Source organism: Aegilops tauschii, chromosome 2, assembly GCF_002575655.3.
Source record: "Aegilops tauschii subsp. strangulata cultivar AL8/78 chromosome 2, Aet v6.0, whole genome shotgun sequence".
Classification (NCBI taxonomy): Eukaryota; Viridiplantae; Streptophyta; class Magnoliopsida; order Poales; family Poaceae; genus Aegilops; species Aegilops tauschii.
The window spans coordinates 1,920,679-1,947,245 of NC_053036.3; the positions used below are offsets into that span (position 1 = coordinate 1,920,679).

At 44.8% G+C, this 26,567-nt stretch overlaps 1 protein-coding gene and 2 pseudogenes across 4 annotated transcripts; all 3 read left to right on the forward strand.

The window, feature by feature from the left end:
• Nucleotides 1–1,343: 1,343 nt before the first annotated feature.
• Nucleotides 1,344–10,931, forward strand: LOC109776668 (uncharacterized). 4 transcript variants are annotated; one of them, XM_020335329.4, is made up of 15 exons: nt 1,344–1,545; nt 1,747–1,955; nt 2,086–2,341; nt 2,693–2,912; nt 3,041–3,197; nt 3,866–4,030; nt 4,519–4,557; nt 4,634–4,698; nt 5,418–5,472; nt 5,560–5,596; nt 5,699–6,045; nt 6,141–6,299; nt 6,386–6,564; nt 8,793–8,855; nt 9,427–10,930. In XM_020335329.4, exons 2-15 carry the CDS (start codon nt 1,797–1,799, stop codon nt 9,485–9,487), a joined length of 1,962 nt encoding a protein of 653 aa, XP_020190918.1. In that variant the 5' UTR covers nt 1,344–1,545; nt 1,747–1,796; the 3' UTR covers nt 9,488–10,930. The 4 variants fall into 4 exon arrangements, with proteins under 4 accessions (XP_020190918.1, XP_020190917.1, XP_045088336.1 ...); XM_020335328.4 differs by having other exon boundaries at nt 1,750–1,955; nt 9,427–10,929; XM_045232401.2 differs by lacking the exon at nt 1,344–1,545 and adding an exon at nt 1,552–1,641 and having other exon boundaries at nt 9,427–10,931.
• A 9,424-nt stretch (nt 10,932–20,355) lies between these two features.
• On the forward strand, nt 20,356–22,348 carry LOC109776667 (uncharacterized; annotated as a pseudogene).
• A 2,549-nt stretch (nt 22,349–24,897) lies between these two features.
• LOC109776672 (uncharacterized) lies at nt 24,898–26,308 on the forward strand (annotated as a pseudogene).
• The last annotated feature ends 259 nt before the right edge of the window (nt 26,309–26,567 follow it).

Here is a 26,567-nt window from a genome sequence, read left to right on the forward strand (position 1 = left end):
CATGTGAGTCCAAAATAACCCCTCACGGAACAATTCATAAACTGGTGTTTAGATTTGTAATATCACTACCACAACCCATCATCTACAAACTAATTCCACGATACCTTCTACTAGGCCCACAGATGGTGAAGTTTCATGTAGTCGACGTTCACATGACACCACTAGAGGAAGAATAACACAACATAATATCAAAACATTGAATGATGATCAACTTCACATGCTTACTAGTAACATGATCTCTCTCATGACTTCAAGAACTTACGGAACTACTCACAATTCATCATATTGATCATGATGTGTGGGTATAAATATATGTTTAACAATATGAAAATAACAATATCCTAACAAATTAAGCCAACTAGTATCAACTACAAGATATAATCAACACTACTAGCACCCCGGTATCAATCTGAGGTTTGATACAAAGATTAAGCACAAGAGATGAACTGGGGTTTTGAGATGAGACGATGCTGGCGAAGATGTTGATGAAGATGATGACCCCCACGATGATTGGAGTGTTGATGATCATGAAGATTTTGATTTCCCCCTCCCAGGGGAATGTTTCTCTGGTGGAATCACTCCGCCAGAGAGCAAAAGTGCTCCGTCCATGTGCCGCCTTGCAGACGGTGGTGGAAAGTCCCGAAACTTTTTCTGTGATCTTTTCTAGGGTAAATGGGATTTTATGGCAAAGGGGCATCAGGAGATGAGCCACGAGGAGAACACAAGGGCAGGGGCACGCCTAGGGGTGGGCCCCCTCTGGCATTTCTTTGCTCTAATATTCCTCATATATCTCAGACTAATTCTCCAAAAATGTATGTTTTGTTTTGAGGCTTCGAATTATCGTTATCTCTATGGTTGCTTTGTCATGTCTAGAATTCCAGAAGTAGGTAAGTAATCCCCCTTTGTTGATATAACTTGACTTTTAAGACAGAAAATGCATTATAATTACACCATAATATGAAATATATCATTCAAATATGCTAAATTCTAGTAAGAAATAACGATGTAAAATATTACTTAAAATCATCATTATTGACATGGACATCTTAAGATACATGCTAAATTCTAGTAAGAAATAATGATGAAATATGCCAAATTATAAGGGATTGTAAAGAGATGCTCTTTGCCACCCACCACATCTTTTAATTGTTCTATTCGAGATCACCGCAAAAAAAAAAAAAAAATCGTTCTATTCGAGATAGTAAAGACACAGGCCAGGCCATGTAGTGGTCTGTATCAAGGCTGGCGTCGCTCAAGACGAGGCCGACAGGTATTATATATTTTATAATAACAAATACTATTACTTAATTGTTGTGACAGCTTGCCATGTACTGCAAGGCGCAGATCTAGAAAGGGCCGCGCTTACGTATTTTATTTAATTCCTAGCTTGAAACTCTGGCCTAGATTAGCTTGACGCATCTTCTAAGCTGGATTGAAACTCCGGCCATAGCTTAGCTTGACGCATCTTGTTTCTTGCCACGCCAGGGCTCCTCCGTTCGGCGGCGAGCGAAGAAGAAAGGCTGGCCGGCCGCCGTAGATCTTAAGGTTAGCCCGTTTGACTTTCCAAAGGCTCATTTGCTTGGAGTACCTATATGCGGATCTTAGTTTCCTTTACATTCAAAATTTGGGTGGAGATCAAAGGTTCGCATCACAAGTGGTTTAATTTGTTCTATTGCTCTGTTTCTGGCTCTTTAAGTAATTTTTTTGTGTTCCCAAACCAGCACTTATTTTACTTCTTATATATAGCAGGGAAAACAAGCGCTTATTTACTTGAAGGGAAGGCTATTCGATTCGGCATGGATGACATCGACAACCAACGGAATACTCTTGTGAGCATACTACAGGATCCAATTCTGGATGCCAAACAGCTACCCCTGCCACTTTTTGAGTATATCACGGATAATTTTTCAGATTACCGTGTAGTTGGGAGTGGAGGGTCTGGTACGGTTTACAAGGTATGCTTAATTAATTCTTCATGGCTCCATTTCTTCTCAACTACTAATAGCCGTAAGTAATACTAGTTCTTATGCATAACTGATACTGAAATCTGAATAGTAACACATGTCTCTCCTACACATATAACAGGGGTTGCTTCCAAATGACCAAGTGGTTGCCGTTAAGAGGCTTCACATCAATCGACGGGTTGTCGATGATAACGCATTTGATGCTGAGGTGGCTAGTATGAAGAAGCTGAGGCACAAGAACGTTGTACGCCTGCTAAGCTACTGCATTCACATGGAGGAACAGGAAATCCTGTATAAAGGAGAGAAAATTGTTGCACAAAAGCGAGAAAGGCTGCTCTGCATGGAGTTTGTACCCAACGGCCCCGTCAAAAAGGGTGGTATGATATGATCCACAGGAAACACCATTTACTTCCTCGTTTGGTTTTCAATTTCATTCCAGCATATACCCAACAAACTATTTTTCTTCCACCTACTTCCTAGCCTCCTACTGTACATTGTTAGATGCACTCTTCTACATCTGGACTGTTAACCCATTCTAATTCCAAGAGATTAGCCATCAACTAGTGCTACTCGATGCTCTGCTAGTATTTTGTTTTCTTTCATTCACACACATATGAGAATCTGGGATAAGTATAACACAGTTTCATTCCGGACCAAGTATTAATTACTTAATTGCTGTTGCAACATGCAAACAAAATATAAATTGTGCTACCTGTTTCCCTGCGTAGGTCCACCTCGTGGAGCCGAATGGCCAGAGCGCCATCGGATAATAAAGGGGATCTGTAATGGTTTGGATTACATTCATGGAAAAGGGTTAATTCATTTGGACTTGAAACCCGACAATATATTGTTGGATGACAGCATGGTACCGAAGATCGCTGATTTTGGTATCTCACGGTTCTTTGGTGATGAAAACACAAGCAACGCCGGCAACTTTGCTGGAACGAGGTAAGCAAACAATCCTATTTAATTTTTTATGCAACTAACAAGTCTATTTAACATAAATTGTTTCTTTTGATATCTTGTTGTAAATTATCCTTATATTAATGTACTACGTCGTATTGTGGTGCTCACAGGGGATACACGGCACCAGAGTTCATAGACGATGGCGTTGTGTCAAACAAGGCAGATATATTCAGTCTTGGGACTGTAATATTTGAACTTCTGACAGAATCGAAAGGACCTAAAGTTTATCAAGAGACACAAAAGGACAAGAACAGTTTCGTACAACAGGTCAGTTGGAAGCGGTTGCACTTTGTGGCTCGTTATTCAGAAGAGATTTTAATGCGATAAACACTTTACCATGTTTGCTAACTTTGCTATTTCCATCAACTAAACATTACCACATCGCAAACCAATAAATATTTGGGCTTAACTTCTCCCTGCAAAGAAAAAACTATTAGATCGTTGCAAAAAAAACTATTATAATTGTTTCCAGCACATAATTGTGCAGACCCATTAGAGGGGTACAATGATGTGATGTATGCTTTCCTTATGCATGCCAAACTGCGGGATTTTTTCTTGACCAATTTTTGTTTTGCAATAAGAACTACAGTGGGGAGTTTCCCTTACTGTTCAACTTAAAAAATAGGCATTCTTCTCAAATGCATGGTTTCCTCATATGATAAGAACACAGAAACTGTTGTGCTACTTTCTTGTTTAAACTTTTGTTGAAACTTTGGAAATTTCTTTTACCATGATATTACTATTTAAAAAAAAGACTCAGAGTATACTCAAAGTAAATACAATTTTGTGTAAAAGTTTAAAGTCCTTTGCTCGAAACAATACCAAAATTTTCGAACTGGGGTAATTATGGTTAGGACTAACATGTTTTTTTTTCCAAAATTTGATGCCTTGGTATGTTTTTTCACATTCGGCTAACTATGCCTTTCCAACTGAAGGAACTAGTAAAGTGGACTGAGGCATTGACAAAAACACATCAAGGGCGTGCATTGGAGATTGCTTCTAAAGAGGTTGAAACGTGCCTTAAGATTGCACTGAATTGTAAGGACCACGATCGGGATCGGAGGCGTACGGCAAAGCAAATATCACAAATTCTTTATCTGGTAAGAAGCCTGTACTTTTCAGAACTGCAAAACAGAGAGGACAGGACTCTGTCCACCTCTCTGTCTGACGAGAAACAAAGTGGGTTGCTCGACCTTTTGCCTTTAATAGCAGGCAGCCCGCCACTGCACCTGCAGTCGAGACCTCCGCAAAGCCTCAAACCGGGCTTCTTTTGTTGTTTCCCTTCTTGAATCACTTCAGTTTACTCTTATTCTGCATAGGTTTGCTATTGTCCCTCGGGTTCAGGGCGTTGCTCGCTTGACCCCTTCGAAAGATGAAGTTGCATGTTTCCTTAGAAATAACATTAAAATTTATATAGCGCACCTATTGATATAATATTAGATTGAGAGTGTGTGTGTGTGTGTGTGTGTGTGTGTGTGTGTGTGTTCAATAGAAATGCAATTCATTCTTTTACTGGTGATACTTATAATGTTCTTCCAAATCCCTTTGGAGTCATGGTGCTGATGTTGTATGATATAACCTTCTGCAGACCTTGGACCCATATATTCTGGACCCGGATAAACCCGAGGTGATTTGGTGCTTCCCTTTGCAAAAATCTGGTTAAATTGAGAGGTTATGGTCTCCTTAATGTTCATTTTATGCAGGAAGCTGTGCACGTGGAGAACTTCACGTCACTGAAAGACATGGATTTGCATCCAAGTCAACCCTGGTAAGTTATACTCCCTCAATCCCAAAATAAGTGTCTCAACTTTGTATCAACATTAGTACAAAATTGTACTAAGATTGAGTCACTTATTTTGGGACGGAGGGAGTATTTGATTTTATGCACGCACATTGTTTCCATCAAAATGAGACCACAGCATCGTGAAGTCTGCAACTATTTTACTTCCTTATACCAGAACAAAAGGCCAAAACACTGAAACAGCTAAGGGTGTAGAAAGCAAAACCATAGTCCTAAACCAACTCCATCTACTTAATTATTACAGAACCAAAATGAAAAAGAGGGGAAGATGTCATCAACCACTCTAGCTCCACACTGAGCTTCTTTGGCAGTGAGGGGTGTGTTGGCCATCTCATGTGCATCTTAAATTCTTAACCGGTGACACGTGCTCTGTTGGGAGAGATGACAACTCGGATATATGTAACCTGAGGCAGCTTCTCAAAAGCTCATCACTGTTGCCCGTTGGTTATAGATGAGAATAAAATGTCTTAAAATCTTAATAAAGCACGTACAGATCTTGAGACAGCATGCAATGGTCAGCACGTCTCCTAGTAAACACAAGCCCGCATTTTATTTCAGTCCAGGTGTTTTAATGCAATATAATGTTGAGTAAGCTAATTTAATTATTTTTTTCAAAGCAGAGTTACTAGAAAAATTGTTCATTCTTTCCATTGTAATGTTGATGAATAGCCACTTGTGTGATGCAGGATTCTGTTAAGTCTCTTGTCGGGATACATTGTAATGTTGAACTACGACACCAAGGCAAGTTACTGTTTACTGTGAATAAACAGAGGCAACCCAGTTTATAAGATGTGGTGTGTATTATTTAAGCTATGAATTTCTTTGCAGGTATCTCTGACACCTTTTAAACTGAGCGACAAGCCAGGCATGTTTACTACGTCCAGCGCTTACAACTTCTCCATTGATGTTAACTTTGCAGCATTTTAACCGATCATAATACACGCCTGTTTGTTGCCTCTGCATGCAGTTCATTCAGCTAAATTTGTGGAAGGGAACCGCAATTGGAACATTGTTGCCGGTGATGATCATGGGATGCTGCATGTGTGCAACTTCGATTGGGTTGAACAGGGGTTCGTAATGGTTAAAACTATCATTGTTAGTGAGGGTAAGGGTATCATATCTCTGGATGTCCATCCATCCCAGCATTATGTGCTACTATCTACTGGCTCCAGCATTATGATCTGGAACACAGAGGACTGGACGTGTATGAGCATGTATCAGGAACCAAGCCACTTCAGGACAGTGACGCATGCCTCTTTTAACACTGACCAAGATGAATTGTTTGGTGTTGGTTGCTGTGATGGAACAGTGAAGGTATATATATTTTCATCTTGGAAATATATATTTACATATGTCTCTATCACTATTGTTTCCCACTCAAATCTGACAAAGAGCAACTCTACACACAGCTGTGGAGTCATGCTCCTCCGATAGCTTCAGCAGACAATCCGGAGCCTTACGTTGTGCTGGATGGTCATTCAGAACAAGTATGCTCAGTTGATTACATCATCGGCAATTCTGCTCCTGCAAGGTTTCTAGTTACTGGATCTATGGATAAGACTGCCAAGGTATGTGCACTAAGCACTAGGCCTTGTATACTCAGAACGATTGGTGTACGACGTGTAATAAAATTAATGTTGGATGAATCAAATAGGTGTGGAAGTATGATGATAAGCCCAAGGATTATCTTGGGGTTGCATCTGTTACAGAACCAGAAGCCACGCTTAAACATGCTGATGGTGTAACTGCGACCTGCTATGTCCCGGAGTTGAAAATAATATTAAGTGGAACAGATAAAGGGGTTGTCACGGTGTGGTGCGCAGTAACATACAGGTACACACTAATTGTTGTGTTGGACTAACATTTAAGTTTGCTCTTCTTACCAATTTTATGCCTACCCTCCGTATAATATTTTGGGAATACACATTAGGATACCTTCTGGGCACATAAATTGTTTCTCACTCACTAAATAGTTTGCATTTTCTGAATGTTCGTTTCATAAGTTTTTAAATTGTAAAAGTTGGTTTGCAAAACTGCATTGTAATCATAATGTACCAATATACCAAACCCAACCTCAATGTTCTGGAAAACTCTATCACTTTCTTTGAGTTTCTCTTATTATTGGCTCAAGCTTTTAGTTCCAATTTTGTTCTTCCAAAACAGCCACTATCATCAGAATTTAGCAGCCTAGAGGATGGAGTGCCTCTGGCCTCCACATCGAGTGGTTGATGCACACAGCCACTATCATCAGAATTTAGCAATATATTTGAATTATTTCTGTACTAGTGATATCGTCAAACATTAGAATATTTGCAATATAGCAAACATTGTTATAATCAGAATGCATGCTCTCCAATAATAAACATGGTCCTCTTACCTTCCCTTTTCACATGAGAGGTAAGAGTATATAATAGATCTGAGTCATTGATTTTATTAAGTAATGGGTCCGGGTAACTCTTACCATCTTACCTCCCTGTGAAAAGAGAAGTTTATTTTTCCTTTTTAGAAAAAAGGAGAATAGCCCCCAGCCTTTGTATCAAAATGATGCATGCAGCCATCTTACTAAAATAAGTGTATAAAAAGGTCTAAAGTTCAAATCTGGCTCACAACCGGAGCAAACAAAATGAAATAATAAGGTGCCACAACCGGCGAAGTTAGCAACATGCTACGATGCCTATACACCTAGCATATTAGTAGCTCGCCATCCAAATCGGTTGAAGATACCCCGTGCTACCATCTCCCATTGGTTGCACCCAGTAACCAAAAGCTCTCTGGAGTCCGCATGAATGTGTAACGACCACGTACGGATCCAAGCAGTAGTTCTGTAAATAATCTGCAAAAAGTTGATAAAGTTTTTCCGGTAAAGATAATGTCGTTCCTGTTATTCTATATAGCCCAAAGTAATGCACATATTCCTATCCGAATATTTCTCGCTATGTTTGATTCCACTTCGTTTAGCCACATCCCAAATAACGTGTTAATGCAAGTTGGAGGATTAACGTGGAGGGCTATAAGTATCGTGCGCCACAGTAGCTTTGCCAACGGGCAATCGAGAAAGAGGTGTTGTATAGTTTCATCTTGCACAATAGCAACAACGAGAACTACCTACCCAATTTCTCTTAATCAAATTGTCTTTTGTCAAGATCACTCCCTTGTGGACAAACCACATGAAGATTTTAATTCTAAGCGGAACTTTAATGTTCCAGATATGAAGGAATCGCGGAATTGGCCCAGTATCAATTAAATCCGAGTACATAGACTTCGCTGAGAAACGATCACTCGTTGATAATTTCCAATGAATGTTATCTGACAGGTCACAGAGTTGAACCTCCATCAACCTACGGACCAAGTGCAGCCATGAATTTCAACATTCCCCCACCAAAGACCTCCTGAATTGGATATTAAGGAGGACCGACTGTAATACTGTCGTAACATAATCTTCCTTACGTTGTACAACACATCCGACCATTTCATGGCCTTTTTTTCAAAAAACAAATCTTGAAAGCAAAGTAAGATGGACCATGTTAAATTGCTCATAGGGCAAGAGCAAGGTCAGCCAAAACAAGCTCAGCCAGCGACGTATCCGGCATCTTCCACATCCCTCTTAGCAGAGCAGAGAATGATGTGAATCTTACAGACCGTGCAGCTTCGTTTTTCTTTGCCGGCTGCAGCTGCTTCCACTGAAAAACACGTTGATTAAAAGACTAAATCAGCTCTAAATCACTACGTGTCGTCGGGATTAACCAAGCAACGTCCAAATTTTGCAATTAGCCGTCGAGCCCCTAGGCCCCGAAGATTTTTTTAGAGAAGAGGCATGTTGCCCGGCTTTAGCAAGCTGAAGCCCTTACAAGTCCAAATCCAGAGTTCAAAGGAGTTGGCCGACAAGGAAAAGACAACAGGAGAATAAAAGGATGTCATTACTGAAAAATATCATTACTTTTCAGCAGTGGAAGTCGGGCGTCATTGTACTTATTGTTTTTTCTATAATAATATGGATGCTTCATTTCTTATACATTAATTTTTAAGAAATAATAGTAATATATTTCTTGACATTTTCCTAGCTGGAGATACCTATGCTTTGGTCTCGGACGAGTTCACAGTCTAGCATATTCAACGGGAAGAAGGTAACTAAATTGTGTTATCAATTCTTGTTTTTGTGATGTTGAAAAAAAAAATTCTTGTTTCTGTGACCCTAAAAAATATATTTTTGTTGGCTTGTCGACAATGTCCTTGATTATGTATGTCTAGCAGGGCAATTTATGCTTTAAAGTAGGTAGAGGGTTAGGTTAATGATGGAAAGTGTATACTAAAAAAATTTAGAGGTCCACCAGGTGTGCAATACCGCCTCTAGTCTTTTGCTGTTTTATAAAACAAGAGTACATGTTGCCATATATCACACTCACAGCCTTACACCTTGTAATGTTGCCTCCCGGTTCATTTCCGTTTTGGAGACATGCGCAGGACTATGTTGCTAGCTTGTATTATTCCTTGAACGAACATCTAATCCTACTATATGTGTTCGGCGTGCTACTTAACCTGCTCTATTGCATATTTTACACATGCTTGTTTTTTGGATTCTCGAGAGTGAGCTACAGGTGTTCATTTTTGACTTGTTATGACATCTTTATGTATGGATCATACTAAATTTACGACTTCACACATGCTTGTTCACATGTGTTACTAATTTTTCTGTAGGATATTCATCGGACATGAGCATGGACTGGTACTGGTAGATATTGGTCTGCAACAGCTATGAAATTAAATGGAGAGGCATCAAGCTGCTGGTATGGACAACACCCGCTCCCGTGCGTCGCCGCCGGCCGTCTTCCGTTCACACCAGCGCGCACCCTCTCCCCGCCGCCGTCGTCGGGGGCGTCGCCGGCAAAGCCGGTGCTCCGCAGCAGCGGTGGTGGCGTTTCTCCTCGCCAAAGACTCGGTCAGGACGGCGGCGGTCCGCGATGGCCGGATATACAGCAGTGGTGCGGGACGGCGGCGGCCAGGCAGGCGGCAGCGTTCGGCGACTGGTCCAGTGGCGGCGGCTTGGGCACCCGATTTGGGTCCAAATGGGCTTCGAGCGGGCCACACTTGCCGATGTCGTGTACCGTCCCGTCAACGGTAGGCTGCCCCTGGAATCGACCCGCATCACGAGGACGTCCGGGGCTCCGGCCCTGGACGTGGCGGTGGTGGCCACCTCCTTCATCAAAGATGGTCAGCCTGAGGCTGGGTGGTCAGATCTCCAGATCCGTCGTCTAGTCCTGGCTGCGAGTTGGGGAGACAGTGTTGCCGGTGAAAACCAAGCCGATGATGGGTGATGGCGGCGTCTTGCATCGTTACCTTGATGAAGGCATTGTCTTGTAACTTCTGTCAACCCACTCGTGCTACTTCGGGGGAAACCCTAAGATCTGGTCATCCAGATCGGACGATGGCGGTACTGCAGTGTCGTTACTCTCTTGGGAGCATCGTTTGGGGAGCAGCGCTGGAAGATAGAGGGAGGAGGTGGAGCGGCTAAGTCTTGGACGGAGCTTCGGCGGAGATGTCAAGTCATGCATGGCCGACAGGTGCTACGCTGTGTCATGCCTGGTCGGCAGGTGCTACGCATGGCAGATCTTTCAGAGTCTTTGTGTCTGGATGAATGCGCGCAGGGCGGTGGTGCCGTTGGCGCCGTGGTCGCGTCGACGGATGTCTGGACTGTCAAGGATGATGCGGATCTCTATCCTGAAGATGGGTCAGCGGTCTGAGGATGATGACGGCTTCTAGCTTCTAAAACGTGTGCATGTGGTGCGCGCTTTAAGACAGTTGCACCGGCTGTTGGTCCAGATACGTTAGGTGGACGGATCGTCGATGACACCGATTTTAGATATGGGGGGTGACAACACTCCACATTATCGAGTTTATAGGTGTGAGTGGTGGCTTCGGGTGGCTTCATGTATTTTCTTGTCAGACCTTTGTGAAATAATTAATAAAGATGGTTGCATGCATCGATTGATGGAGAGGCGAGGGTTTAACCTTCTTTTCTAAAATAAAATGGACATCAGTAACAAACAAGATAGGCAATCAACAAACCCGAACCAAAGACATTTCTTTAATTCATGCACTTATATTATGGGACAAATATTTTGAAATTGCAATGAAATTTTGAAAAAAGAGAACAAAAATTGAAATTCTAAAGAATTTTGGAAAAATTGAGAAAATTTTGAAAACACGAACAGAGTTTGAAACTCTGAATTATTTCTAAAATATGAATATATTTTTATTGAGAACAGTTCTTTAAAAGATGAATAAAATTCTAAAAGTCCGACATTTTTTGAACAACATGAACAAGTTTGGAATTCTGATTTTTGAAAAATCGACAAAAATGGAAAAAATATCTTGGACATTTTTTCAACTTTGGTATTTAAAAAAAGTAACAGAAAAGAAAGAGAAAAAGAAACAAAAAATTATTCATGGACCTTCTAGAAGGTCTCCAAACCAGTTTGCACTTTTGAACATTTTGTTCTAATTTGTGCTTGTTCAAATATTGTTTATAAAATACAAATATTTGTGTTTTAAGAAATTGTATAGGAATTTCAAACAAATGAGCGTGACTTTCAAAATTGCTCAGAATGTCAAAAATGAACATTTCTGAAAAGAACGTATATTTGAAAATCAACTTTTTAATTTTTTTGAACATTCATCGAAAAAACTCTAACAAATTTGGAATTTCAAGTTTTTTTTTTTTGAAAAAAGGTCATGAAATGGCCGGAAGTGTCACAACATGCATAAGATGTCGGAATTTGTTCAAAAATAGGTCATGTTCAACGAAGGTTGTTTGGGTAGGCTAGAAGGCTCCATCTGACAGCATGTTGTTTCTTGATATCCTTGAAATTCCCCAATTTCTATTGGTGTTTTGTATGAGCACTTCAAGAAACCATGCCTAGTTGTTTTGGTTTCAACAAATTTTGCATTTTCTTGAGTTTTCTCGGTCAAAAATGGCTCATACATGGTCAGACGTGTCGCAACTTGCATACGATGACAGAAAGCATTCAGAATCGGACATAGATGCCTACCATTGGCATGCCCATCTGGTGGCAAAATTGATGTTATTTTAAGGATGTACAAAAATAGACCATGTTAAATGGAGGGTGTTCGGGTAAGAAAAAACGCTCCTTCTGAGAGCACGCTGTTTCTTGGTATCCTTGAAATGGCTGCAAAATTTTCATATTATTTTATGACCAACTCAAGGAACCATGCCAAGTTATTTTGGTTTTTGAAAATTTTTACTTTTTTTTGGAGTTTCTCGGTCAAAAAGGTGCAATAAATGGTCGAACGTCTGGCAACATGCAAACTGTGTCAGAATTCGATCATACCTTGCATTGATGTCTACCATGGGCATTTCTACTTTCTTGCAAAAGTGGTATCATTTCAAGAATGATAAAAAATAGACCATGATCAATGGAGGGTGTCCGGGTAGGCCAGAATGCTCCGTCCAAATGCACGTTGTTTCTCGACATCCTTGAAATAGCCCCAATTTTTTCCATGGACTTGTATGACCAATTCAAGGCACAATACCAAGTTTTTTGGGACAATTTTTTCATTTTCCAAAGTTTTCTCGGTCATTAAAGGCCCATAAATGGCTGGACGTGTCGCAACTTGCATACGGTATCAGAAATCGTTCAAACCTGACTCGTATGCGTACCATGGACATGCCCACCTAGTGGAAAACTTGGGGCTATTTGAAGGATGTACAAAAATAGACCATGTTTAACCAAGGATGTTCAGTTAGGCCAGAAGGCTTCATCTGAGAGGATGTTGTTTCTCGACATCCTTGAAATGGCCTCAATATTTTATCATGGCCTTGTATGACCAATTGAATGCACCATGGTAAGTTGTTTTGGTTTTTGACAAGTTTTGCATGTTCTAGAGGTTTCCTAGTGAAAAAGGCCGATAAATGGTGAGAGATGTCGCAACATGCATACGGTGTCGGAAGACACACAAACCGGGCATGTATGACTAACATGGGCATGCCCGCCTGCTTGCAAAAGTTGTGAGATTTCCAAGAAAAATATCATGTTCAACGGAATGTGTTCGGGTTGGCCAAAAGGGTCCATTTGGGAGTACCTCGTTTCTTGACATCCTTTAAATGGCACCGGATTTTTATAGTCATGTATGAACAATTCAAGGTACCGTTTTCACTAAAGGCTTCTCTCGAGAAAATAGCATACAGTGGGTAAACAAATTACTGTTGAGCAATTGATAGAAAAACAAATAATTATGAAGATATCCAAGGCAATGACCAAACATATAGATATCACGTCCGAGATTAGTAGACCAAAACAATTCTGCATCTACCACTATTACTCCACACATCGACCGCTATCCAACATGTATCTAGTGTATTAAATTCATCGAAAAACGGAGTAATGCATTAAGCAAGATGACATGATGTTGACAAGATAAACTCACGTATGAATAAACCCCATCTTTTTACCCTTAATAGCAACGATACATACGTGTCATTTCCCCTTCTGTCACTGGGATTGAGCACCGCAAGATCGAACCCATTACAAAGCACCTCTTTCCATGGACAGATAAATCAATCTAGTTGGTCAAACCAAACCAATAAATCAGAGAAAAAATATGAAGGTATATTAATCATGCATTAAAGAGGTCAGAGAAAACTCAAATAATATTCATGGATACATCTTATCATAAACTCACATCTCAACAAATATACCGCAAAAAGGCATTACATCAAATAGATCCCCAAGAACAACAAGGAGAACATTGTATTGAGATGGACCCGTAGGTCTGTGGGAAACTATTCACGCATCATCGGAAGGGAAGCAAGGATGATGAAGAACCCCTCTGTGATCGTTTCCCCCTCCGGCAGAGTGCTAGAAAGTGTCCCCAGATGGGATCTCTCGAGAACAGAGGCTTGCGGCGGTGGAAAAAGTATTTCGTGGACTCCCCGGTAGGTTTCCTGATTTTACAATATTTATTGAGGCAGAGTTAGGTCAAACGGAGGCTCATGGGCCCCACTAGGTACCAGGGCGCGCCAGAGGCCGCTGGCGCACCCTGATGCCTAGTGGGCCACTCCTTCGTCTTCTCGTGGCCTCCCGAAGCTTTCAAGGTGTCTTATCGCTAGAAAAAAATCTCCATAAAGTTTCGTGGCATTTGGACTTCGTTTGGTATTGATTTTCTGCAAAGTAAAAAACAAGCAAAACACAGCAACCGACACTCGACACTAAGTTAGTAGGTTAGTCCAAAAAATGATATAAAGTTGCTTGTAAAAGTGTATAAAACATCCAAGGTTGATACTATAATAGCATGGAACAATCAAAAATTATCCGACGTATGACGATGCCACGTTGACCTCGACGATCTAAGGCAGTTGCCCACAAACGGTTGTCGTGGACTGTCTACCGGGCTGCTTGACGGCGTAGTAGTACGGAGCCTTGTAATGCTCTGGCCATAGCAACGTCTGGACGGCGGGCGACACCATCTTGGCTCCGCGGCCCTGGCCACAACCTCCACCACGCCGACGACAAGCATGTGGATGCCTGTCCTTCGCCAGCCTTTGGCTCGAGCATCTCCGCATTTGCGGCCTTCGGTTTGACGTGACGATTTTTCCGCGTCACCGAGTTGATCTTCCGGGCGAGGGTGATGCTGGGATCGTCCTGCACCTCCACCACCTCCAACTCTGGCATGATCTCTTCCAGTTCCATGTGTCGGCGACGGGAGGGAGGAAGAGGGTGGGAGAAAAGGACGAGAATTGGGTGGAGAGCAGCGGGATGGAGGAAGAGAGTGGGGATTTTGCCGTGGAAACAGGCGGTCAACTGCAAAAGCGCAGGATCCGCCATCCTTTTGGGCGGGCCATGGGTGCAAGAGTCCAACGTTTGTTGTGTCCGAACTCTCGTAAACCCCAACATTTGATCCCGATTTGCGCGAAAAACATGGTCCGTTCGGTCGGCAGACCGTTAACGGGCCGCGTTGGATGGCACAACACGCCCGGACTGCGTGGTCCGGACGTATGCGGGCAGTTTAAGGGTCCGTGTTGGAGATGTCCTAATGAGAGAAAATAGAATGAAAAATAAAAGGCAGAACGATATTTTTGGTGCTAGGAGCATCTCTAGCCGATCCCGTATCTCTCCGTCCCCCAATTTTCAGTTGCGGGATCCTCTAAAACCAATTTGCAGGAACGTGCAAGCTCGTGCAGAACAGATCTGTTATAAAACATACTTCAAATTTAAACTAAATAAACTAGATAGTTCGCGCCACATAGTTCACCAGAGTTCGTACAAACAATACACACAAACTAGATAAAACATTTATTGAACTAGCTAAAACTAGATAAACTTGCTGTCGACGGAGCCGGTGTCATGGCCCTCGTTGTTGGAGATGACCTCGACGGCCAGCGGCTCGCCTCCGTGCGGCAGATTGTAGATCAGCGAACCGGAGAGCCGGCATTGGAGCTGGTACTCCTCCCAAAACGCTGGCAGCTGCGCAGCTGCATCTTTAGCGGTGGCGGCCCTTGCCGCAAAGAACGCCCTCTCGCCGTCCGGAGCCACTAGATTGCCGGGTCGAAGAGCCGGCCGAGGGGGCGGATGGTCGTCCATGCCTGCGACCTCGCTCCGGCGCTACGGGACCTCACGCCGCGCGTGCATGCTGCCTCCCTTTGCATGTCCGACACGGCAGAGCGGAGGCCGAAGCCGCTGACCTCGTCGTCGTGGAGGCACTTGCGGCCGACGAACCCGCCGCGGCCGAAACCCCTACTGCCGCCATGATCGAAGCCCGCAGATGACATTTCCGGTGAGAAAGGACAAAGAAATGGGACAGAAAACGTGGTTGGAGCCGAGCGGATTTGTCACCGGATCCCGTCAGCGCCCGCATATATGAGGAACCGAGGACGGTGTATGGGCCTCCTCTAAAAAATTTACAGGCTGGGCTTCATTTACGATATCTGCACGGGCAGATTATTTTGGGCCGTCCCGTATAACCCAGTTCGCCGGAGTAATACGAGATCTGCTAGAGCTGGAGATGCTCTAATTAGAAAATCGTGGCTGCCCGGCCACCTGAATCACCTCTTTGCCCTACCAAATCCTGCGCGCTCCGCCGCCACAGCCGGCGCATTCCGCGCCCGGGACCCATGCTGCCTCACCTGCCCATTGCGGCTCCGGAGACCGCCGCCGAGTCCACCGCCGCTTACAATACTATGTTCCCGCCGAACCACATGGTCACCCCATCGGCTCCACATGGCCGACCAAATTTTAGCTGCATTTTGCATTGTGGAACCTGTAGTACAGGATTACTGGTTGATGCCGATCTTTCCATAGACTACACCGCAAGCAGGTAAGCCTCTGCGAGGTATCTACAATAACATTTTCTTGGTGGACAGCACTGAGTGCCTCTGCAATTAATTAATGATCAACGATATTCAGACGGAACTAATGAAATAATGCTGGGCACAATGCACGATTCAAGTTCAGTTCCGATGTCATTTCTACACATATTTTACCTCTTAGCATATACTATACCGCATTGATACAGCCTGTTAATTGTATCTCTAATCTTAAAATTATATCACAAACTTACAATGCATCCATGGATTCGAAGATCCACGGCACCATTCCACCCCTCCTTGATGTATCAAAAAAAAAAGGTAGGAATAATTAAGAAGTGATTCGACATGGTCCAGCTCAATCGTAGCAGTACACCACGGCACAAATACATGAATTGTAACAAGATTAAACAAAACAAAAATAATGACCACCTTGAACTATGGATTGATCAGGACGACGGGGTTTGTTCCTCCAGCTTCACCACAGGTTTCTTTACCTTTGGGTGGTTCTCAAGTTTTGTGTTGATTTCAGACATCAGTACTTCGTCCCTTGCACCCTTGAGTTCACCTAGATGCTCAAGGCCAAAGAAAGTCGACCCACTGCAGCATTCAACCTTCAGCGGCTCAAGTTTTTTCATTGTTTTCTCTCCAAAAGTAACCTTTGAGCTGAAGCTGCAACTGCAAGCAATCTCGAAGATCTTCAATTTCTCGAAAGAGTCTAACTCTAGGTCATTATAAATGATAGACACATCTAGCTGATTATCCTGAAGATGATCGACACATCTAGCTTAGGAACTTGATGACGCCACTAGTGTGTTCCCTTGGTCCTTGCTGTGCCGAGTAAATTGCATAAAACCACCACTTTGAAGGCTCGGTTTGCGAAAAACACTAGGATACAGTTTCTCTGCAGAAAACATCACATCTTGCGTAATGGTTTTGCAAAAACCACTGATCGGCGGATTTGACCATGTTAAGTGAGTTTATGACAGGTAGGGCCCGCCAGTCAGGCTGACGTGGCATCAATTTCTCACACCGTTACATCAAAACGTTTTGCTGGACGCGGGAGCGTGCATTCCTGCTGCTCACGTCCTCCACCCTGGCTTTGAGCCGGTCAAGCTCGTCAACCGCCTCGTCGAGCGGCGGCTCCGCATTGACGCAGGGCGTGAGCCAGCTCACGGGCTTGATCAGGCGGAGCCACCAGCGGCTCTTCTTGTCGAGGTGGACGACGAACTCGATGCAGTCCTCCACGTCGTAGGCCAGCTCGCGGATCTGCAGCACCCACGTCCTCACCACCGGGTTCTTCAGGCGCTCGCTCTCGGCGACGTTGAGAAAGGACTTCATCATCTGGAACTCGCCAGTGATGAACACAAGGTTCCGCGCCGCGCTCTGCCGCAGCTTCGCATCCTCCTCCATGGCCGCTTGGGCCTTGCTCAGCGCCCCATCCACCACCGACTTGGCCATGCCAACCACAAGGTCCGCCATGGCTCCCTCTCACTAGCTAAGCTAGCTAGATCTCTCTCCTACCTTAGTAGCTTACTGTGTTTAATTTGTCTTCTCTTCTTGTCTAACTTTGGAGCTTACCGTTTTGATGTACCAATCTCATTCACTTCTCAGGCTTCTTGAAGGGGGCAAACACCGAAGCAACTTGGAGTTTTTAAATTCATATGCTAGCTGTAAGATGTGTGATACTTCCTCCATCCTTTAAAGAGTGTACTGCCGACTTTGTTGGAGGGACAAACTATTTCAACTGCCATGAGGAAGCTCCAGAACCTCAACTTCACAAACTTCCAGCTCCTAAACACTGCCTGCATGATCCTACTGCCGAAGGTCGAGGGCACAAAGAAACTAACTGAATTTAGGCCGATCAGTTTGGTGCATGCTATTGCAAAGATTTTTACTAAACTCCTTGCACGCCACCTGCAACCGAAGATGGATAAGCTGGTCGCCCAGTGTCAAAGTGCATTTATTAAGGACAGATCGATTATGGACAATTTTGTTTTTGTGTGCGGGCAGATCAAATCTCTGAAACTTGCGAAGACTCCAGTGGTGCACAAAGTTGACATTGCAAAGGCCTTTAACAGCTTATCCTGGGAATTCTTGCTGCAACTTCTTAGACAGCGCGGCTTCAGCACCCGGTGGGCCGGTTGGATTGCGGGGCTGCTAGCGACGTCGACTACTCGGGTATTGATCAATGGACAGCTCACTGATGTCATCGATAATGCGAAAGGGCTGCGCCAGGGGGATCCACTGTCTCCGCTCCTATTTGTGATTGCTATGGATACTTTGGCATCAATGGTGAATTATGCTGCAAGAACTGCTCCGGCTTGCGGGCATCGCTTTATGCCGATGACGTAGTCTTCTTCCTCAACGCACGGGAAACTGAATTCTGGGGAGCCATGGAGCTGCTGCGTCTGTTGGGCGATGCGACGGGGTTGCACGCTAACTGGAGCAAGAGCGCGGCCATTCCCATGGGAGGCACGGATGAGCATGCCATTGCCAACCTGGTTCATGACTCTGGCTGCCCGGTGGCAAAGTTTCCAATAACCTACCTCGGTATGCCACTCTCGGACTCTCGGTTGCGGCGCGTGGATCAACAGCCGGTCATTGACAAGTTGGCCAAACGCATGGGTGGATGGAAGGCCAGACACATCGCGCTGCCGGGTCGGGTCGAGCTCGTGCGCGCCACGCTCTCAGCCATGGTAAGCTTCCAGCTGATGGTGTTGGATCCTCCGGTGTGGCTCTTAAAAAAGGTGAAGAAATTACGCCGTGGTTTTCTCTGGGCGCAGGACGAAGAGGCGACGGCTGGCAAGTGCCTGGTGAATTGCCGCCCACAGGAATTCGGTGGCCTTGGCATTCCAGACTTACAGAAGCAAGGGAGAGCGCTGCGATGCCGCTAGCAATGGCTCTGCTGGACAGACCGCTCCAAGCCATGGCATGGACTTCCCCTGCCTGCGGACAACTCTGCCGATGAGCATCAACCAAAATCTCCATTGGGGATGGCAAGTCCACCTCCTTCAGGGACTCGCACTGGGCAGATGGCCAGAGCTATTGCGGCACTGCACCAAGCGACATCTCTCTTTGCGAGAAGCCATAACAGGCAACCGATGGATGCGCCTTGTTAAGCCCAATCCATCTGCGCTGGTGCTCAGACAGCTCTGTTGCCTATCAGAGATAGCGGCGGGTATCAGTTTCAATGATGCAGTGGAGGACCGCGGATGGCAACTACACCGCCAAGTCGGCGTACCTATGCCAATTCGAAGGACGATAAAGCACTCATATGGTCCGCCAGGGCGGCGCCACGAGCCAAGACGTTCCTTTGGCTTGCTTGCTACCTGCCTCACGGCTGACCCAGTTTGCTCGCTCTGCTGCGCTGCGCTGCGCTGGAGACGGCCACCCATTTGCTCGCAGATTGCAGTTTCTCCAGGCAGCTCTGGATGATGGTCATCAGCAAGCTTGGGGGCCATCCATTGATGTTTCTCAACCTAGCGCCAATGGTGAACTCCCATCAGCAATGCCTTCCTCTCAAAAACAATTGGATGAAAGAATGGAAGTCGGTCATTTGTTTGGTCTCCTGGATGATATGGAAGGAACGAAACAACCGTGTGTTCAATGCTGACATATGCTCCGCTCCACAACTCATGGGACGAATCATGAATGAGGCAAGATGTTGGTCAGCGGCTGTCGACAGAATATTTGAACCACCTAGATTTTCCCCTTGTTTGTTGCCGGGTGTTTTCTTTCTGGATGCCAGCTCCAACTTGTTTTTGTCTCTCAGACTTTGTATTCTGCCTCTCTTGATTAATCAATGAAAGACGGCCGTCCGATCAATCTCAAATCTCAAGTCAGTTTTATTGCGTGATAGTCGAAATTGCCACCAAAAATGTATAATAAGCTCTAAAGGAGGATAAGTTGTACCTTTCAAGATATTAGCATACGTCTACCTCGCTTAGTTAACGTCTAGTGGTGTTGTCGCCGACGACGGACCCGACCGACGACTCTAGAATCTGCTTGACTAGACGAGCTTCACTCGTAAATAAAAACTGAAGAAGTGCTACGCATTTGCTATCTAAATAATGCGCGTACATTGATGATGATGTGATTTTTGTGCTATCGTGAACCATGCATGCATTGTGGTTGCTGTCTGATATTTACTTCTATTGCGTACGTGGTTGTAGAAATTCCCACCGAGAACTGGAGTATCCTGCTTCATTCCAACAAAGATATTTGCATATGTGTACCTCATCTAGCAGACGACCCACGACTCCAGTCTTGGGTCTGCTTGGGTATATGAGGCCTGCGGCAATAGCTCCACTCGCCAGTACCCACTCCCCACCTCACGGACAACACGTCTTGTCACAAAAACCATGTCGACCACCCACCTTGTTGTGCTCCTCGGCGTCCTCCTGTTGGCCGGCGCATCGAGCTCGCAGCCCACCTCTGGCGACCAAGCCACCCTCCTAGCTATCAAGACCCAGTGGGGAAACCCCATGCAGCTTGCGTCGTGGGACCCTATCTCCAACGCCGACCACTGTGACTGGACCGGCGTGGTCTGCGGTGGCGACGACGGACGTGCGGTGATAGGGATATCATTGCCGAATCTAAACATCACTGGCAAGGTGCCAGAGTCGGTGTGCGACCTACCGAGCCTCGCCCACCTCGACCTCTCCTACAACAATCTTACCAGCGGCTTCCCCGGCGTCCCGCTCTACGCCTGCTTCCACCTCCGCTTCCTCGACCTCTCCAACAACTACTTCCATGGAGTCCTTCCGGATGACATCAGCCGACTGTCGCCGGCGTTGGAGCACCTCAACCTGTCGGGCAATCACTTCCAAGGCATGGTGCCGACTGCCGTGGCCGGGCTATCAGCGCTGAGGTCGCTGGTACTTGACACTAACCAGTTCACCGGGGCGTACCCAGCTGCCGAGATAAGCAAGCTCACGGGGCTCGAGCAGCTCACGCTTGCCTCGAACCCGTTCACGCCGGCGCCAGCGCCACTAGAGTTTGCCAAACTGACCAACTTGAGCTACCTCTGGATGTCTGACATGAACATGACCGGCGAGATCCCGAAGGCTTATTCGAGCCTCGTGAACCTCCAACTGATCGCTATGACGGATAACAAGCTCGCCGGCCAGATCCCGGCGTGGATATGGCAGCACCCAAAACTCGAGTTCTTGTACCTGCTCAACAATGGACTCACCGGTAAACTGCCGCGCAAAGTGACGTCAGTGAATTTGATAGAGATTGATGTGTCGTCGAACAACCTTACTGGAGAAATACCGGAAGACTTTGGTAACCTCAAGAACCTGAGCCTATTGTTCATGTATGCCAACCAGCTCACGGCCACCATTCCAGCAAGCATAGCGATGCTCCCCAATCTCAGGGACATCAGGCTATTTGAAAACAAGCTCTCCGGTGAGATACCACGGGAGCTCCGGAAGCACTCGCCCCTAGGCATCCTCGAGGTCTGCAACAACAACCTCTCTGGTCCACTCCCGGAATCACTTTGCGCCAACGGGAAGCTCTATGACCTCGTCGTCTTCGACAACAGCTTGTCCGGCGAGCTCCCGGAGAACCTCGGCGACTGTGTCCTGCTGAACAACATAATGCTCTACAACAACTGCTTCTCCGGAGAGTTCCCGGCGAAGATATGGTCATTACCCAAGTTGACCACTGTGATGATACAGAATAATGGTTTTACCGGGACTTTACCGGACAAAATAGTCACGGATTGAGATGGGGAACAACAAGTTCTCTGGGTCCTTGCCAACATCGGCAACCGGGCTGTATGTGTTCAAGGCGGAGAACAACAGGTTATCTGGCGCAATTCCATTTGACAGCCTCGCATTGCTTCCATCGCTGAGGTTCCTTGATTTATCTAGGAATGAATTCACCGGTGGCATACCGACATCAATCAGTTTGTTGAAGAGGCTCAGTAATCTCTACCTAAGCAGCAACAAGTTGTCTGGCGCAATTCCATTTGACAGCCTCGCGTTGCTTCCATCGCTGACGCACCTTGATTTTTCCAACAATGAATTCACCGGTGGCTTATCTTAGGAATAAGTCGCTTGTCCTATATATATAGAGAGATAGAGAAAAAGGGAATAGGTACCATGGGAACGAACGATATGATTTTTCTATCTATCTTCTAATAAAGTGTAGTATATAAAGCAAACAAGGAAATGTAGAACCGTGCGTGAGCTATTAATTGCAGCTCAAGATATTGTCTTTGTAAAACAGATCACCCCAGAGTGTACTCATCCGTCAAAATTGCATGGCAATCTAATTCTATTTCTCGCCCCAGAGTGTTTCCTTTTCCATGTCTCCTTTTGTTGACATTTTCATCTGCCTGCTTTGAGATGTGATTTGTACACACGGGTGACTAGCTAGCACAAATCTTGATTAGCATATGTTTACTTAGCTTTCCAGATCGTTGCAAAGTGCTACCAAGCACATCTCTTTGTTCTTTGTATTGTAACTTATAAGTCTTGTTATTTCCGTGTAAGATTATAAGCTTGCTGGAGCATGAGTGATCCCACTTCTTTTTATAACTTTTGGGGAAAAAAATGAGATATAAAATACTATTTTTTGCGGAAACTAGAGTTTCGAGATATAAGATACTAGAGTTCAAAGGAAAAATGATAAAGCCACCGGAAGATTTGACTCCACCGTTAAGCGTGCGGACCCTACGGGTTCGACAACTATGTAGACATGACCGAGACACATCTCCGATCAATAACGAATAGCGTAACCTGGATGCTCATATTGGCTCCTACATATTCTTCGAAGATCTTTATCGGTCAAAGCGCATAACAACATACATTGTTCCCTTTGTCATCGGTATGTTACTTGCCCGAGATTCGATCGTCTGTATCATCATACCTAGTTCAATCTCGTTACCGGCAAGTCTCTTTACTCGTTCCGTAATGCATCATTCCGCAACTAACTCATTAGTCACATTGCTTGCAAGGCTTATAGTGATGTGCATTACCGAGAGGGCCCAGAGATACCTCTCCGAAACTCGGACTGACAAATACTAATCTCGATCTATGCCAACTCAACAAACACCTTCGGAGACACCTGTAGAGCATCTTTATAATCACCCAGTTACGTTGTGACGTTTAATTGCACACAAGGTGTTCCTCCGGTATTCGGGAGTTGCATAATCTCATAGTCAGAGTAACATGTATAAGTCATGAAGAAAGCAGTAGCAATAAAACTAAGCGGTCATTATGCTAAGCTAACGGATGGGTCTTGTCCATCACATCATTCTCCTAATGATGTGATCCCGTTCATCAAATGACAACACATGTCTATGGCTAGGAAACTTAACCATCTTTGATTAACGAGCTAGTCTAGTAGAGGCTTACTAGGGACACTTGTTTTGTCAATGTATCCACACATGTATCAAGTTTCCGGTTAATACAATTCTAGCATGAATAATAAACATTTATCATGAATTAAGAAAATATAAAATAACAACTTTATTATTGCCTCTAGGGCATATTTTCTTCAATAAAACGTGGAAAACATTATTCCTACCGAGGGACATCGCCAGAAACTCTACGCAATAAATACATCACTTATCATGTGCCCTCGAATTTCCTATTCGCCGCATTGAGCGGCAAAATGCCATTATATTGCACAGGGGAAGCGCCTTAGTGGACCGTCCAGTTGATGTTATACGGTTCACCGGTTTTAGAAACCTTTCAAGAAGGTTCAGATATGGTTGTTTCTTTTACCTTTTTTTAACTTCTTTCAGAAATTACAAATTTTGTTCACAAATTTAAAAAACGTTGGGTTTTCAAAAAATGTTTGGAATTTCAAAATGTTACTTCCTCGTCCAAAAATAAGAGACATGGATTCAGTTTAAATTTGTTCATGGTTTTCGGAGTACTTGTTATTGTTCACAAATTAAAACAAGTTGCGCTTTCAAAAGTTTTTTGGGATTTAAAAAAAATCCTTTTCCCCCAATTTGTTCATAATTTTTCTTAAAAAATTGTATCCTGAATTTGTTTTCCAATTTGAAAAAAATTTGAACTTGTAAAAAATATCACAAATTCAAATAGTTTATCGTCTTCAACTTTTCCCGGAAACATAAAATTATTTCACAATTTTTTTAACATTTTTTCAGGGGTCAAAATTGTTTTAACTTGGCGCTTCAGTAAACATTGTGCTACAGTTATGGACGCGATGCAACCAACAGTAAAGCTGGAGCCGCCAATAGGCCGTCCAGTCGTCCAATAATCCGCGCTCGGCCCAGAGGATTAGCCCGTTGGGCTCCGTGGACCTCCTCAAATGCCTCCAATCTCTCGTCAACCGAACGTCGCCGCCGATTTCATCACCGCCGCCTCTGCCTCGAACGTCGCCGGCACCGTCATCACCGCCGTCCGCTCTGCATCAAGGTGCCCAATGCTTTCTCCATCTCAGTTTCCTTCCCCGGATGCATCTCCTCTAATCGGAAGTGATTTAGGTGTTGCTCAATTTAGGAAGTTCACGTGGTGATGCGCTGACTGCATCGTGGTTTATTTTTCTGAAGCTTGATACTAACCTGGTTTATGCAAGTGTTTTAGGCCTGATTTGGTTTGAAGGATTTTTACAGAAAAAGTATAGGAACAAAGATTCCAGAGAAAAATTTCCTATAGATGTATTTGGTTCGTAGGAAACACATATAGGATTTTCATAGAAATACTATTCATTTTCTATGATTTTGGGGGAATCTACACATCCACTCAAACCTCACTTGATGCACCGACATATGTGGAATTGTTTTTTTAAGCTTCATATATACTAACATAGGAAGTTCAATCGGTCGAATTTTTGTCCCTTCCAGGAGAGAAGGATCGTCGGACATGAGCGGTGGCATCGGGCGCCGGTTCCTAAACCTTGGGTTGTTTGACGGGCGCAAACGTGCGTATTCTCTGCGCCGCTTGGACCTCTCCAAGATGGACTTTTTTCACCCCACCGCACAAGAGGCGGCCACGCATCGCAAGGTGGTGCCAACACTGACGCCCGCCAAGGCCTGTGCGCCCAACAGGAGAAGGATCTGCAGCACCGACTTGGCGACTACAGAGGCGGCGACACCCAAGATCAATCCGCCAAAAAGCGAGCTGCTCGTGAGGCCACCGGAAGTCTCCTACTCCATACGGTCTCCTCGTTGTCTTCATTTCTTGCCCACGGCCTTGGATAGCAAGGTCATCTTGGACGACCACGCGAACCGCATGTTACGCTTCGACACCATCGACGGTTGCAGCTGCATCGATACAATGCCTAGCCTCCACGGGTACAAGCACTCGCCGCTGGCCATCTCTGTCCCTCCGACGGACTTACACCTCCTTCACGGCGAAGACACCGGTGACCTCTACATCATTGATAGCGTCCTCCATCCGGATAAGGCGGAGGTACGCCCACAGTTTGAGGCCCTGGTGTGGAGGGGGTTCACCACGTCCCTCGCGTCTCACAGGTTCTGGCACTGCGACATCCTCCCGGTGCCCCCGTGGATCACCCACCACAGGAATGCCTTCGTCTACGGTCACGCCCTCGTCGGCGACACCATCTGCTTCTCCATCTCTGGCTCAGAGGGCGATGGCACCTACTGCTTCCACATGGCGACTCGTGAGTGGAGCAAAGCCGGTGACTGGCTCATGCCTTTCGATGGCAAGGCGGATTACGCCCCGGAGCTTGGACTCTGGTTCGGCGTCTCAAAAAACCTCACTTGTGTTGCTGACCTCTCCGGTGTGGTTAGAGGGGAGGAGCCGCCGGCGGAGAAGATGCATGCGGATCTGGGCGCATGATGACCTGCCAGAGGAGTGGCAGCCCACCCAATTGTTCAAGCCCAGGGTCATCAGCCTTGGTTCTGGCAGGTTCGTTGTCGTGGACTTCTTGGATGCCATGGATCGACAAGGACTGCAATGAGATGGGCAAGCAATTCGCCCTCTTCACCGGTATGGAAGCAGCGTACGGCAATAAAGGCAAAAGTGATGATGGCAAAAACAACAGCAACAACAACAACAATGGCAGCAAAGGCAAAGGGCTGGTGCGTGGCCTCCGTATGATTAAGCACAAATCGGGTCGTTGCATGTTTAACAATCAACAGAGGATCGAGGAGGTGCTCTGAATGATTCAGATTATGCATGCATGCTTGGATTTACTGAACTCTAGTGTTTGACTATATATATTTATGCATGCATGCTTGGATTTGATGGCAAGTTTGAACTGTTGAGCTATTGTGTTAAGCTAATTGATGAAGAACCCACATATACAAAAAAGAAAGAAAGATTGTGTACTGCTAGTTTCCCCGAGTTTGAACTGTTGTGCTATCGAGCTATTGATTTATTTTATTTTGCGATGGATCCCAATTCGGCAACATGTATGCCCCCTTGAAATTTGAACCCAGCTTTGGTCATAATACTTTTTTGCTTACATAAATATGAGTTTTGTACGTGCCACCCAAAAAGTACTATTTACAAAAAAATTCCAACTTATATTTTTCATGACATATATATCTTGTATTTGTAGTAGC